Here is a 16990-nt window from a genome sequence, read left to right as displayed (position 1 = left end):
TCCTACGCATTCCTATGCTCAATATAAGGCTTCTAACTTTCAAAGCCTTCCTGATGCTTCTAGTGCTCAATATAGAAGTATCATAAATGATAATTATCAAAACAAATCGTATGCCAATACGACAAATGAGGGTTCAGTTACCCAAATGAAAAGAAGCAATGGAAATAATGCCCCATTATTTTCATATGCACATGCATTAAAAGAGGGTGTACCAGTACCCGACACTCTCAAAGCTCTATTGAGAATTTAATTCAAACCATGAACAGTTTCATGGCGAATATGCAAAATATGTTTCAACAATTGATGCAGAATCAAAGCATGCTCATGCAGATCCTGCTAAATAAAAAATGAATTCTCTAAGAATTTGTTTTTGGAATGCTAACGGCCTTAGTCAAAATAAGAATGAAGTACAACAATTTCTCCACCTTCAGGAAATTGATGTACTACTCGTTTCTGAAACACACTTTAGCATAAAAAACTGTTTCAGAATTAACGGATACTATACTTATGATACAAAACATCCAAGTGGTAGAGCTTGTGGTGGAACAGCTATATTAGTGAGAAAGGATATTAGACATTTCCCAATGCCAGAATATAAAACGGACCACATCCAGGCCACATCTATAAATATACCTGATGGTAGAGTTACAATATCTTCAATATATTGTCCTCCTAGGTTAATATTAATCGAGAGCAGTTTCTCGAATATTTTAGGACTCTAGGTCCAAGATTTATAGCAGCTGGTGATTACAATGCAAACCATACATTTTGGGGCTCTCGCCTTATTACTCCTAGAGGGAGGTAACTGTTAGAAGCAATATTGTCTAACAGACTAGATGCCATATCTAGTGGCCAACCTACTTATTGGCCTACAGACCTCAATAAGATTCCCGATCTAATTGACTTCGCTGTAATCAAGAACATAAAACGAGGATATATTTCAGTGATCCCTTCGCTGGACCTCTAGTCAGACCACTCGCCTACAGTTTTAACCAAGGTCTATTAATAAGGTCTGTGCAACTCTACAACAATTCAAAAACAAAAACAGGCATTTTGTTTGTGTAAAACTATACTGAACTTGTCAAAAACATTACCAAAACAAACATACATAATATAATTTTATTTTCAACAAATAAAATAAATGTATGTATATTACATTTATTTTTTTAGATATATAAAATTCACGAACTATTGAAGAGAAGTAACGCATTTTTTATTAATTTTATTATGATTTTAATTTATTTTTTCCGTTTTCAATTTGTTCACGACACTTTTTATTATTTGTTTATGTTTTTAATTTATTTTTTCAGTTTTCAATTTTGTCACGAAACGTTAGAAAAGTAAACAAATTTGAAAAAAATACAATGGCGCTCTAAAATTGTAAACAAATTTTGACAAACACAGAATGTAAACACAAAGGGACAAACAATTATCAGCTGTTTAGTTGCACAGACCTTATTAATAGACCTTGGTTTTAACGTTATTAGAAGTTCCAAGTAAATTGGAAAACTCTTACTCTTGTTTCCCTAACAAGAAAACGAACTGGATAAAGTACAAAATGTATGTTAGTTCACACTTGCCACAGAACATCTCATTGAAAAATGAATATGAAATACAATCTGCTGTCGATATATTTACAGACATTTTAACAAACGCTGTTAAAGTGTCCACGCCCCCAGTCACCCTGGGGAATTACAGACATTCAAAATGTCCTAAAAACATTGAGTCTCTTATCAAAGAAAAGAGAACACTCAGACGTCAATGGCAGCAATCGCGATCTCCGAACGTAAAAGCCAAACTTAATCAGTGCCAAAGAAAACTTCACGTCGCCCTAAAGATTAATAAAGAATCTAACCTGAGAAATTATCTTAAAAACTTAGACCCTACTAAGAAAACAGAATATAGTCTCTGGAAAGCTGTGAAAAATATGCAATATCCTATTGTATATGAGTCGCCCATACGCCTTCATAACGGAGAATGGGCAAAAAATACTTCAGAAAAAATCGAAGCATTTGCTTCGATTTTTTGAAGTAAATACATTCTCCCAATATGCATTCTCCCAAATGATACAAATTCATATATAAGAGATAATGTCATAAATAATGTGGTGCCAGCCCCACTAAAATTCCGGTTCTCTGCCGTGAGAACGACGATCAAAGGTCTTAAGGCTGGAAAATCACCTGGTATAGATAAAATTACTACCACGATGATAAGTAATCTGCCCAACTCAGCACTGAGAATTATTTTGTTCATATTTAACTCAATACTACGTATTGGATATTTCCCATCCTCATGGAAAATATGTGATATATTTATGATACCAAAACCGGGAAAAGATGTCACTCCAGTGACATCATACCGTCCCATTAGCCTATTGTCAATATTATCAAAACTTTTTGAAAAGTTGTTACTTGAGAGACTTATAGTGCACCTTGACGAAAATTGCATTATTCCTAACCATCAATTTGGTTTCAGAAGGAAACATAGTACTATCGAACAGGTACATCGGATAAATACACTTATTCGGAAAACCTTCGAGAGCAAGCAGTATTGCTCCGCATTATTTATTGACATATCTCAAGCCTTCGATAATGTCTGTCACGATGGACTAATACACAAAATTACTAAATTACTACCTGCGAACGTACATAAACTGCTTAAAAATTACATACAAGAAAGATCTTTCCAAATCAGATCAAAGGATGTGATCTCAACTTTGGAAAAATGGCTGAACAAATGGAAAATTAAGGACAATGCAACAAAATGTATTCACGTTACATTTACTTTAAGACGAGAAAGTTGCCCTTCCATACAGATAAATAATATCAAAATCCCAGAACAGAGGCATGTGAGATATCTCGGTATCCATCTTGATCGCCGTTTAACATGGTCCCACCATATTGAATCCAAGGTTACGCAAATAAAATTAAAGTCAGTTCAGTTGTACTGGTTAATTGGCCCACGGTCTGCTCTAGACTTGGAATACAAAGTGCTTTTGTACAAAACAATTATAAAACCGATATGGCTATACGGCATTCAGCTATGGAGAACAGCCTCCTCATCTAACGTTGAAAAATTGCAAAGAAAGCAGTCAGCACTGTTAAGGACAATAACAGGTGCCACATAGTACATTCGCAATAGTAATATCCATAGGGATCTCAATGTCACCATAATACGCCAGGAGATCAAACTCTCCAGTCTAAAATACATTTCAAAACTAATGGATCATCCAAACCCCCTCGCCAGGGAGTTGCTGTCATTTTAGGGTCATAGACGACTGAGGCGATTGGAAACACTGGATCTGGCCAGATTATCATTTAACGAGCACTCATGTTGGACATTGCATCGGCAATAACAACTTTAGTATTAGTTTAGGTTAAGATTTGAATACTTAGTGAAATTTCTAGAAAGAAAGATTCAATTAAGAAAAAAAGATAAAAAAAAAGAAAAATATCTTACACATAAAATTGTTCTTGTACTTACTACGCTACTTATTTATTTGTTTGTTCTCGTGTTACAAATTTTACAAAAGAATAAATTTGAATGTACAAACACTTAATTTGATAGACTTCATTCATAAAATGCATTGCATTTTATTTCTTTATAGATCTTGTTATTTATTATTTCATTGGCTGTGTTCTTGCATTATCTATCCTTTTTTAACCGCTTTACATAAAAAATTATTATTTTTGTATCTTACTAATTTGTCTGGACTACTATTACAAACAGCAGGAATACATTTGAATTCGTATTAAAAAATCAATCAATCAAAAAATTCAATAATAATTTGTCCAAAATATTTACATGATGTTTTTGTAGTAAATTTTTTGTATATTATACACAAGCAATATCATTTGTTTTTGCTAACCAAAAATATACATATACTAGCTGAACCTGGTCCGCGTTGCGGGCCTTTAGAAAACATCACTTTTATATTGCATCTCGATCTCGATTTTAATATACAGTGTCAGAAAAAGTCGATAATCCAACCTTCAATGGTAATACATGTGGTGGCGTTTCGGCTGGTTCCAATGAATTCAAAAATTCAGTAGGACAATTGACGACTTGTTCTTCGTTCATTACTGTGTCAATCTATTTGTATTTTATTGTTTCGCCAGACACTTTCAATTGTATTTGGTCATCGGGCTTGTTAACATCATAATTTTTTGATTAAAAGTAGATTTCATATGGAAATTTCTTATTCATGCACCTAATATGCATAATGTAAAAATTGGGTTTTTACATGCCCCTCCGCCCACAGACCGAATGTTACCCGCTGGGCTATTCTGAAGATTCCCTGAAAATTTCATTAAAATCGTTCCAGCCGTTTTTGAGTTCATTGGGAATATACATCCATTTTTATATCGATCCAGCGGTTTTATATTGTTACGAAATTGTACTTGAATTCAAATATAACGATTTTAAGGGCTGATTTAAAAGTAGCATAGTGCTTTCAAGTAACAGTGCTGTAATGGCAGACTGCAACATATCTGTGCGCATTGTTAAATAAAAGCTTTAAGTTGATTTGATCGTAAGTTGGCAACACTGTATTCGAATATTCAGTTAAAGAACATTGTAGAAAGTACACCACAGATGGCGTATGATCTAGAATATTCGAACTTTGACAGTTAAAGAGCTTTCTAGATGGTAATGCAGTGTTATAAATAGTGGCAGAGGTTGCAGTCGTGAGTTGAGTTGATCAGAGACGCTTTTCGAATAAACATCATCTAAGTGCCTTAAAGTGTGTTGTGTGTTTTTCAAGTAAATTCGTGTGCATTATAAATTGTCTCTGTAATTCTGGGAATTTATAAACGTGTATAAAAAACATTGAGTGGCTATTTAATTCTGTTGTTTTTGTACATTTTAAAGAAATAAAGAGTTGTTACAATTTTCAAACTACTAAACGGCTTTTATTTGCAATCATAAGTATCCGGTTTATTTAATGGAAATAAACCAGCGTTTTGAAAAGGTTAAAACGTAACAATTGGTGTCAGAAGTGGGATTGCAAATTAATAAGCATGAAGTTTGAGGAACTAGAAGTTGAACAACTCAAGAAAGAATTGAGTAAGTTGGAGCTACCAACAGCAGGTAATAAGGCAGAATTGCAGAAGAGTCTGATAGACGAATTCAAGCGGCGTGATATTGACATCGATGCTTACGAATTCGAGTATAAGGAAGAAATGGATGTTTCTACACGTTCAACAACGAGCAGCATGGATTTAAGCACAATGTTTGCTGCTATGATGGCACAATTTAAAGAAGTTCGAGAAATTTTTAAAGTAAATAACGAGAAGCTTCTAGCTGAATTTCGAGTAAACAACGAGAAGCTGTTAGCTGAAGTTAAAGAAACTTTCAGAGTAAACCACGATAAACTTCTAACAGAACTTCAAGAATCTTCTGGAGCCACAGATAAGAAAATTCAGAAAGTGTCTGATGTTATTAACAACAGAGTGGATGGCATTGATAAAAAGTTGTCGGACTTGAATAATGTTCAATGTCAAGAAGAGGCAGTTGTAGAGGCTTTAACTGAGAAGCAATGTAAAACCAAAATTAAATGTTATAACTGTGGTAAAATTGGTCATATTCAGCGAATCTGTAGAGCACCAAGAAAGCGAACCAGATATGTTTCACCATCAAGAAATAACCAGCTGGCGAATCATCAAGCATTACAGGAGCCACCTTTAAAAAGAGCTAGCACTGAGGCAGAGGATTTGGTATGGGCCCGTGAGGAAGTGGAGGATTGTATAGACAATGGTTTGTTGGTGTTGGAACCAGCAGAAGTGAAAAGTGGCCATGTAACAATGGAGGCCCCCGTTGAACAGTGCAACGACGGAATGTTTCTTGTTGGAGTGCTTGGTCTGTCCCGCAGAGAAAAGATCATCAGGCCGGGTTCCAAGATGGGTGAAGGTGCTTCAGCAGAAAAAGAAATGCATGAACTCGTTCGGAGACGAATTAAAATGACAAATGACCAAATGAAAACCAGATATAGCTCACAACGTAATAAGGGATTGTCATCCAAATTAAGGAATCACTACAAAGGACTACATAGGGTAGTTAAGAAATTGGACGACATGGTTTATAGAATACGGAAATGTGGAAGATCGATATCGGAAATTAAAGTTGAACATCTGAAACGACTAGCTGCCTATGGGAGAAGTGAATCTATGCCTATTCGGGTCGAACAGGCTTAAGCGGGGGGCAGTGTTACGAAATTGTACTTGAATTCAAATATAACGATTTTAAGGGCTGATTTAAAAGTAGCATAGTGCTTTCAAGTAACAGTGATGTAATGGCAGACTGCAACATATCTGTGGGCATTGTTAAATAAAAGCTTTCAGTTGATTTGATCGTAAGCTGGCAACGCTGTATTCGAATATTCAGTTAAAGAACATTGTAGAAAGTACACCACAGATGGCGTATGATCTAGAATATTCGAACTTTGACAGTTAAAGAGCTTTCTAGATGGTAATGCAGTGTTATAAATAGTGGCAGAGGTTGCAGTCGTGAGTTGAGTTGATCAGAGACGCCTTAAAGTGTGTTGTGCCTTAAAGTGTGTTGTGTGTTTTTCAAGTAAATTCGTGTACATTATAAATTGTGTCTGTAATTCTGAGAATTTATAAACGTGTATAAAAAACATTGAGTGGCTATTTAATTCTGTTGTTTTTGTACATTTTAAAGAAATAAAGAGTTGTTACAATTTTCAAACTACTAAACGGCTTTTATTTGCAATCAAAAGTATCCGGTTTATTTAAAGGAAATAAACCAGCGTTTTGAAAAGGTTAGCATTAGCGTTATAAAGAAAAAAATTGATTTTTAAACGCTCCCCGCCCACAGACTGAACATCAAAAATCTGACTTTAGAGTGTTACCCGCTAGGCTACTCTGAAGATTCCCTGAAAATTTCATTAAAATCGTTCCAGCCGTTTTGGGTCCATTGGGAATATACATCCATTTTTATATATATAGATGAAAAATGTTTGTATGAGAAAATTCGAAAATCTTCTTTACGAAAGCTCCGAATGGACCTAATGTTGTATTTTAGGTGTCTAAAACCATATTCAGAAAATTTCCTTTCCAATGATACCAGTTTGGAGCTAATCGGTTGGATGGTCTCAGAGTCTATAACGGACATAGGTAGAAACATTTTTTGTATTTTATATATGTATTTATTTTATTTTATATATGTAGGCAGCAAATGTTTTAAAATGAAAATTTTTCATTTTGTATTCTAGCTGCAACGCACAGTGGGGCAGAATCGAAATTTTTGGAAATAAATCTGGCATTTCTAAACGGCTGGTGCGATCGGGATAAAATTTGAATTGGGAGTAGCCAAGGAGTTTTCGAGTTTAAGTTATTATAATGGGCCCAATTCAAATTTTATCCCGATCGGACCAGCCGTTTAGATATGCCAGATTTATTTCCAAAAAATGTCGATTCTGCCCCACTGTGCAACGTAAAATATTTTGTAAGGCAAAATCAGAAACATCCGGACATACTAAGAAATTATATATACATATATATCGATAATTTATTTATATATAAAATTGGAAATAATGTCATTACATTATATATATTGTAAATTTAATATAAATACCTCGGCTCCCTGATCATTTAGGTTTGCAGATATTACAATATTGTCGTGGTGTTTAGGAAACAATCCTAGGGTTGACCCGCTGGCGTAATACATATTATGTTCCCCAAGTCGAAAATATCCTTCAACAACATTGTCAGTCAATGATATTCCAAATCCCTGAAGTAGGTCGTTAAGTGCTGGAATATTTGATCCTCCTGTATCTGGAATCCACCATTCTCTTGTATTTTCGTCAAAAAATTTCATTTTACTCATTACGGATGAGTTGTACCAATCGCCAAAAATAATAACACCGAGACCATAGTCAAAAACATCTTTCTGTAATTTGTAAATTTCTTCATCGAAAAATTCTTCTTCTGGGTCAACTATTAACAAAGTTCCATAATTTGATCCATTAAAGCATGTATAAGGCATTCCAAGTGTATCTATATAATAGCCAAGATTTCTAAGGTGGTGATACATATCACGAAAATTTGTGTGTATATGGTCGCTTCTCCAATCCAATGGGTCTGATTTAATTCGGAGATTATCTCGTGGAATATAACCAGGTGGATATTGTAAGTTGTGAAATTGATCCCATAATATTAGTTTATGTCTAGGAGGTTTAGGGACAATTTTTACGGAAATTGGAAAAATAATTGACGTGTTATAAAACGTGTCATCAAGTTGCGGATTTTGAATGTCAATGCTTATATGGCCTTTAGATCCACCTTCATACGAACAGGCTTTATCATTAATAACTAAAAATAGAAAAGAAAAACAATTTTAATTGTTGAGTGTAGATTAGGGTGGCTCATAATAAACGAAAGTTGGATTTTTGCCAGTCTCACCCCCCAGTTTGGTAAAAAAAATCATCCTGAAAAAATTTTAGGTAATTCGGTTGGGGTTTTGAGATGTATTTGCAAGGGGAAAATTCAATTTTTACAGTTTTTATAAAAATTTTGCCATTAAAAAATTACTTTTGCAATTTAATTTATGTGAATAGAAATGGTACGTAATTGTCGTTCTAATGAGCCATAAAAGCAGAAATTGGTCAAAAATTTTAAAGTTATTAAAAATTCCCCAGTCCACTAGAACAAGAAATGTACGAACAACATTAACATATTTTGAAAAATATTAAAACAAAAGCTCATTTTTACTTAAAATATATCCATATTTACTTGTATATGAGTTTTTGTGTTCCTAGGATACCGTTAACCTATTCGCAGGTATGACCAAAAAAATACATTTTTTTAACGGCATCTCATTTATTGAGAATATAATAGGGAATAAAAATATGATAATATCTCCTATAGTTTTTCCTACCTGCGATTTAAATTTTGAAATTTTCGAGAAAAACAAATTATTTGGCCATATTTTGGCGAATGAGCTCAATTTCCTTACTGTTATGAATTTTAAGTAAATCCTATTCTGAATATTACAAATACAGGTTTTATTCCTTGAGGAAGTAGGATTTGGTCACAGTGGCCACATCCCTCACAGAACTCATATATGAGAATTTTGTACTATTTCCCTTTTTTTGTTTGAATATAATTTTTCACAAATACAATTTGGAAAAACAGTTAATTCAGTTTGATAGCACTATTCATTACCTTCATTCCCCACTAGGTTTGATTCCTTGAGGAAGTAGGATTTGGTCACAGTGTCCACATTCCCTCACAGAACTCATATGTATATGCGAATTTTGTACTATTTCCCTTTTTTTAGTTTGAATATAATTTTACACAATTACAATTGGGAAAAACGGTTAATTCAGTTTGATAGCACTATTAATTATCTTCATTTCCCACTAGGTTTTATTCCTTGAGGAAGTCGGATTTGGTTACAGTGTCCAGATCCCTCACAGAACTCATATATGAGAATTTTGTACTATTTCCCTTTTTTTAGTTTGAATATAATTTTTCACAAATACAATTGGGAAAAACGGTTAATTCAGTTTGATAGCACTATTCATTACCTTCATTCCCCACTAAGTTTTATTCTTTGATGAAGTAGGATAAGGTCACAGTGTCCACATTCCCTCACAGAACTCATATATGAGAATATTGTACTATTTCCCTTTTTTTACCAAAAATATAATTTTTCACAAATATAACTAAGAAAAACCGTTAATACAGTTTGATAGTACTATTCATTACGTTCATTCCCCACTAGGTTTTATTCCTTGAGGAAGTATGATTTGGTCACAGTGTCCACATCCCTCACAGAACTCATATATGAGAATTTTGTACTATTTCCCTTTTTTAGTTTGAATATAATTTTTCACAAATACAATTGGGAAAAACAGTTAATGCAGTTTGATAGCACTATTCATTACCTTTATTCCCCAATAGGTTTTATTCCTTGAGGTAGTAGGATTTTGTCACAGTGTCCAGAGCCTTCAGAGAACTCATTTATGAGACATTTTTACTGTCATATTTTCAAGCACGAATATAATTTTTTACAAAGAAATTATGAACAAAATGTTTATAGAAGTTATAAATTTACTGTAAGTAATGTATTTTGTCGTAAAATATTATTAAAAGTCTTAAAATTTTACGCAAATATGCATATTTAACATTTTGAGTATTTTTTTATCGCATGCGATATTTTTCAAAAACGTATTTAACTCGTCATAACGCGAAATCGCTAAAACAATATAATATATCAATAGGGTTAGTGAATAAAATAAAGAATCAGAATAGTTTAAACTCCACGGGAAATAAATATGGTCATCCAAAAAATCGTTCGATTGCCCATATTCGAGAATTTCGTCGATTGATTGTGTCTGGTGAGGCTAAAACAGCTGTTGAGGTCACACAAATACTTAACCAAGAGTATAGTTTAAACATAAGTTCCAAAACCGTTCGAAGATGTTTAAAATCCAGCGGCCTAGCGCCAAGAACCTAACTTAAAAAACCTTATTTAAGCGAACAAAATCGAAAAAAGCGGTTGGGTTTTGCAAAAAAGTACGAGCATTTTACGACAGACGACTGGATGAAGGTAACTTGGTCAGGTGAGACAAAAATCAACCGTATTGGTCTGATGGGCACCAATGGACATGGGTTGATAAAAGAATTGGAGTCCAAGAGCGAAATATTACAAGCACAATGAAATTTGGAGGTGGATCTTTGATGGCTTGGGGCAGTTTTCGTGGAAACCAGTTGGGTGTACTACGCCGAACAACTGGCAAAATGTGTGCCAAAGATTACATTACAATCCTTGAAGACTCATACATGCCAATTTTGGATATATTTGGTCTAGAGCCGGGTCAGGATGACATCTTCATGCAAGAAAACGACCCGAAGCACACTGCCGGAATTACTAAAAAGTGGTTTGAAGAAAATGGGATTAAACTTTTAGATTGGCTACCTCAGTCTCCAGATTTAAATCCGATTGAACACCTTTGGTCAATATTGAAAAGGAAAATATTGGCTAAAAAATACCCAGCGAAAACCATCAATGAACTTTGGGAGCGTTCTATCGAGGCGTGGGTAAATATTAACCCACAGGTGCTAATAAATCTTGTAAATAGTATACCAAAACGAATAAAAGCTGTTAAAACTGCAAGAGTGGGGCACAAGAAATATTAATAGCCAAAAACGTAAGGATTTTCGTCAAGGGTCATAATTGTTCACAGCTAACATGTGAAACCTTTTTAAATTTAATATTTTTTGTTAGTCAATTTTTTTCAATTTCCATTTATTTTTTTCCTTTATGCATTCTAAGAATACTTCGAATTTGTTTTCGCATTCACTTTTGGAAGCTTCCATTGGATCTATGGATATAAATTCTTTTTCATCCATATTTACAAATACGAACGTGAAATGGTTTAGTTTATGAATTGATATGATTATATGTTTTGTTGTTTTTTTTTTATAAAATTGTTTAATTCTTTTACAGATTTTGTGTTGAAAATTTCAATACCAACTTCACAAGAAAGACGTATATATATAATATGTAGTTATATTTTCTTAAAAACAAGCAATTTTCTTCAGTTTGTATAATTATTTGGATGCGAGTCATAGATAGACTCGTGAATATAAATAACTAATTTCCCACTTCTGCATTTACATTTACTCTTATTCTGGAATTATGTTTTGCAGCCATGTTGTGTATTTCTTTCTTCAGTTTTTAGTCCTAGATCGCGATGAAGGTCTGTATTACGAATATACCATGGAGCATTTACTGTACTCCTGAATACCTTATTTTGGAACTTTTGAATTTGGTCGATATATTTCATGTTGGTGCATCCCAACAGTTGTATACCATATAGCCAGATTGGTTTTATTGATTGGTTATATATAAGTAATTTATTTTCTATTGATAGAACGCTTTTTCTGCCAATTAAGCATTTAAGTTTACGCCACTTAATATTTAATTCAATACATATTTTCTTGACATGTTCATTCCATCTTAATTTTGCATCTAATGTCATTCCAAGATATTTAGCACTATTATAATAAGGGATAGCTACACTTTCCATGTAGATAGGTAAGTTTGTTGTAGTTTTGTTAGTGAAGTTAATATGAACTGATTTAGTGTTATTTAGTTTGATACGCCATTCCTTTGTACAAGCTGCTATTTCATTCATCGCATTTTGTAGGTTTATATTTGCAATAGTCTCCGTTTCGGCAACAGAAAGGATAGCAGTGTCATCAGCGAATGTTGCTACAGTTGGCACTGGTATATCTCTCGTGTACAAGAGATATAGCATTGAACCTAGTATGCTTCCTTGTGGGACATCAGTATTTATCTCTCTCAGATTAGAAAAGGATGCCACACTTTATCAAATGCTTTTGACACGAGTAGAAAAATAGCTGAACATATATTTTTATCATCCATAGCCTTTTCAATCACATTTACAATGCGATGAACTTGGTTGATTGTTTAGTGACTATTTCGAAATCCAAATTTGTGAGTTGGTGTAAGAAGCCTTTGTTCAATTATTGGTTTTAGACGTTTAAGAAATATAGTCTCAAAAATTTTCGACAAGATAGATAACAGCGAAATTTGCCTTTATAAAGTATCTTCAGTCTCTAGTTTTCCAGGCTTTGGTGTCATAATAACTTTAGCAACTTTCCACATGCTTGGTACATGTTGAAGGCTGAGACAGGCCTTGAAAATTTGGGATATTTTATCTAGGAAAATAAGTGGTAGATGCCTAAGCAGCTCCGATGTTATTAGGTCATAGCCAGGACATTTTTTTTAATTTCATATTAAATATTGCCTCTCGTATTTCATCTGTTGTGACGTTGTCTGTTCTAACATTTTGATGAGCATTGTTATTTGTAACAATGTTTTAATTTCCTAAATCATTTTCGTAGAATATATTTGAAAGATAATTTGAGAATAATTCAGCTTTTTCGATATTCGTTTTCGCCCATTTTGAAGAATTAACTCTAATTGGAGAATTTCTATTTATTGGTCGGTCTATATTTTTTGCTGTTTTCCATAGCGAATATTCTGTGGATTTATCATTTGTAAGATCTTTTAAATGTCTATTGAATGTTACATTTTTGTATTTCTTTATTGCTATACTTAGGTTGTGTGTAATATGATTTAGACGTGTTTTTACGTTTAAGAGAAATCATATTTCTCTTATATCTTTGGGATAACAATGAATAGCAGTGCTACTAGAAACAAGAGGGTCATCAGGCAGATTACTGAATTTGTTTAGTTAATGTTTCAACTTCTTTCTCAAGTTGTTCGATAGTGCTTGGATTTGAATTGTACTGAATAGAATTGATTGGAAGTATTGCCAGTCTGTACATCTATTTGTTAAATATGGAGGTGGGTCTTTTGGTAAACATTCTTCATATAGTGTTAGGAAAACTGGAGAGTGATCAGAATTGAGCTCAAATTTATCTTCTACTTTAATGCGATTTTTAGATATTTTTATTATGATAAAACAATCTATAAGATCAGGATGCTTTCTTTGGTCTGTAGGCCAGTATTTGGGGTTTCTTGTTGTTATTACTTCACATCCAGTAGCTCTAGAAGCTTGAAGAAGTTCCTTTCCTTTAGTGGTTGTAAGGCGTGATCCCCAGTAGGTATATTTTGCATTAAAATCCCCACCAATTATGGATCTTGAATCGTGTTTATCGATTAAGAGCTTGTATTTATCACATTTGATTTGATGACTTGGTGGACTGTATAGAGATGTAATTAAAATACTTTCGTTACCGGTATAAATTTTTGTAGTTGTTGTTTGAAATTCATCAGTTTGACGATTTTCCTCCTGTTTATGCCCGATATTTTCCCTAACAATCACTGCACTTACTCCTCTTGCAGTGTTGCTTGGGTGAGTAGTAGGGTTGCCAGCTGGGCTTGGCTGGATTGTCCAGCTTTTTTGATGCTTTCAAGCTAAAATTGAATTTGTCCAGCTAAATAGAAATTTTTGACAATAATATCCATAAATGAAAATTTACTTACTCTAATTAGTACACAGTAATAACTTAACGTGTCATGTGGAATTTCTGATTATGATGTCAATGAGAATGCAAACATGAAGGATTATCAGAAGCATATTTATATTTTATGCAAAACATAATGCAGGAATTTACAGCTCTTGAGAGTTGCACGATATAATGACCGTACTTATTTTTTTTTTTTTAATTCATATTTTATTTATTGTATCTTCACAAAATAATGTAAACTATCAACAATTTGTTCAAATCTTAAATCTAAATATTATTTTTATTTACGTCACACCACAGTTGGACGAAAAATTATGTTTAATTTATAGATCCTATCATCATCGCAGGTCTGTTGGATTCCTTCTTCTTAGTCGGATGTAGCCATTACTTCTCATTAATGTTCGTGCAAGTGGGTTTGGGTCTGAACTTCTAACTTTTTCAAATATGACTCCGTTTGTTTTTTTATATAATTTTTCACCAGGGAGACACCTAGGTCCTTATGAATGTTAATATTTCTCACTTACCAAGGCGCTGCTGTTATCATTCTTAATATTTTATTTTGGAATCTTTGAATTTTTTCAATATTAGAAGCTGAGGCCGTGACCCATAATTGAATTCCATAGCACCATATGGGTTTTATTATTGGGCTGTACAGCAAAAGTTTGCAATCTAAACTCAATCTCGAGTTTTTACCAATTAGCTAGTAATTTTAACTTCATTTAAGTCAATTTCGTATCTATATGCTTTTTCCAGGTAAGACGTCGGTCTAGATGCAGACCTAGATATTTAACTTCAGTTTGTTGCGGTATTATATGATTATTTATTAGGATTGGAGGGCACGATTCTCTACGCAATGTGAATGTAAGATGTATACATTTTTGCTCGTTTACTTTTCTTCTCCATTGTTTTAACCACCTTTCTATGTCGAGTATATGGTTTTGTAAAAGTACAGATGCTTCTTGGGGGTTTTCATGAATGGCTAGTATAGCTGTGTCATCAGCAAAAGTAGATATGTGGGTTCGACTGTTTGTAGGCATATCACAAGTATATAGCAAATATAGGAAGGGACCCAGTATACTTCCTTGGGGTACGCCTGCTTCAATAGGCTGTGGTAAACTTATGAAGTCTCCCTCTTTAAGAACGAACTTTCAATGACTTAAATAACTTTCTAGAAGCTTGTGTGTGTTCACTGGTAAATATTGTTTTATTTTTATCGATAATCCTTAATACCATACTTTGTCGAAGGCTTGCGAAACGTCGATGAAAAGTGCAGAACAATATTTTTTTCTTCAAATGTCTTGGATATGATTTCTACCAACCTGTGAGTTTGTTCTATGGTGTTATGTTTTTCTCGAAATCCGAATTGATGAGTTGGAATATAATCAAAATGATTCACTATCGGCTTTAACTTGTGCATTAACAGTTTTTCGAATAGCTTTGATATATTTGACAATAGGCTAATGGGTCTATATTATTCTACTTTATTGTGATCTTTTCCCGGCTTAGGTATCATTGTAACTAAAGAAACCTTCCATTCCACTATAGGTTAAACGACTACCAAAGCTGTGCTAAAGTCCAATTTTTCAAATGCAAATATTGCACTTTTTTTAATGTCATTTTGTAACCAATACTCCAAATTAACTAAGTCAGCTTTTTGTTTTTGGTAAATATTAAATTCCGTTTGACAACACGCATTCAAAGACATTGCATTGTAATCACCAGGGAAACCGGAAATATGCTCTAAAAAAAGCGTTTTAGGCGCTTTAAATATGCAGTAAAAACTTTAAAATATGCTCTTAAAATTTAAAAAATATGCTCTTAAAAAAACAAACTTTTACATAATTTTTAACCAAAAAAAATTTACATAAATTTTCAAATAAAAATCGTTGTCTATTGGATCTGAAAACATTTTTAAACATAGAAAATGTTCTTTCGACATCAACTGATGTTACAGGAGGAAATTTAAAAGACAATATTTCTTTAACACTTAGAACGGTTAAGTTTGAATTAGAACTAAAATTTGATATTTAGATGGAGCTATTATTAAAATAGTGCTTATTTTATATTAAAACAAGTAAGAGAGCTATATTCGGCTGTGCCGAATCTTATATACCCTTCACCTAATTATACTTCAAAATAAAAAATTAAAATATTTTTAGGTGAACAAAATTTTTTTTCAGGTTTTTCATTTTTTGAATAAAAAAATTTTTCGAATTGTTATTTTAAATTTAAAAAAAAATTTTTTTTGTTTTTTATTTTTTTTTTGTGAAAAGCCATCTATTTTTCAATTTTGAATTTTAAACAAAGGAAGTAAAAACCTGTAACACAACAGCGAAAAATAAGTAAGACAAAATTTGTTTTTTATAAACTCAAAATATGCTATTAAACAGTAAAATATGCTCTAAAAACGCAAAATATGACATAAATATGCTCTTAAAACAAATATATGCAAAAATATGTATTTAAAGGTAAAATATGCAAAAATATGCACTAACAAATCGATGCCAAAATTCTTAAATAGTTCTGAAACGTGTAAATATCTTATCCATGTACTCATTAGACTCACCAGAAAAAACATGCATTTGCATATTTTGGTTTCCCTGGTAATCACTTAATAAATTTTGTTGAAAAAGCTGTATTGCTTTCAAACTTTCATTTGCATATTTAAATTATTCCGCGAGTTATAAAGAAGAAAGTGAAAATGGGGAACAATAAATTAAGTAAGTAAGTAAGGTTTTTTGTTAAAAAATGTGATAAAAATGTTTAACTTGCTTGAAATAAAGCCACTTTTTTTAACATAACCTTAAAACTGCTGCGACTGTTTTCAAAATGTTACTTCGTGGAAGCTTTTAAAATTTCGGCAAAGTTCGGCAGATTAAATGCAAACAGAAATGAATATATTGAAATGTTATGAACCAATTTTCGTTTACATTCAATAGCCGTTTTTAGCCGTTTTCGAATAATACTATATTTTTTAGGTTATTGTTTGAAATTTGGCTTAA

The 16990-nt window shown here is 32.8% G+C and overlaps 1 protein-coding gene across 1 annotated transcript in view; it reads right to left on the bottom strand.

Moving 5' to 3' along the window:
• The window catches only part of S1P (membrane-bound transcription factor site-1 protease), a 166974-nt gene that overhangs the window by 66986 nt on the left and 82998 nt on the right, over positions 1-16990 (bottom strand). Inside the window, exon 4 of the mRNA XM_065506241.1 lies at positions 7594-8330. Coding sequence (XP_065362313.1) covers positions 7594-8330 — 737 coding nt within the window. The remainder of the gene's footprint in view (positions 1-7593; positions 8331-16990) is intronic.

The sequence above is a fragment of the Calliphora vicina genome, chromosome 3, assembly GCF_958450345.1.
Source record: "Calliphora vicina chromosome 3, idCalVici1.1, whole genome shotgun sequence".
NCBI classification, from domain to species: Eukaryota; Metazoa; Arthropoda; class Insecta; order Diptera; family Calliphoridae; genus Calliphora; species Calliphora vicina.
The sequence above is the reverse complement of the archived record's forward strand: the minus strand, read 5'-3'. Positions and strand labels throughout refer to the sequence as shown.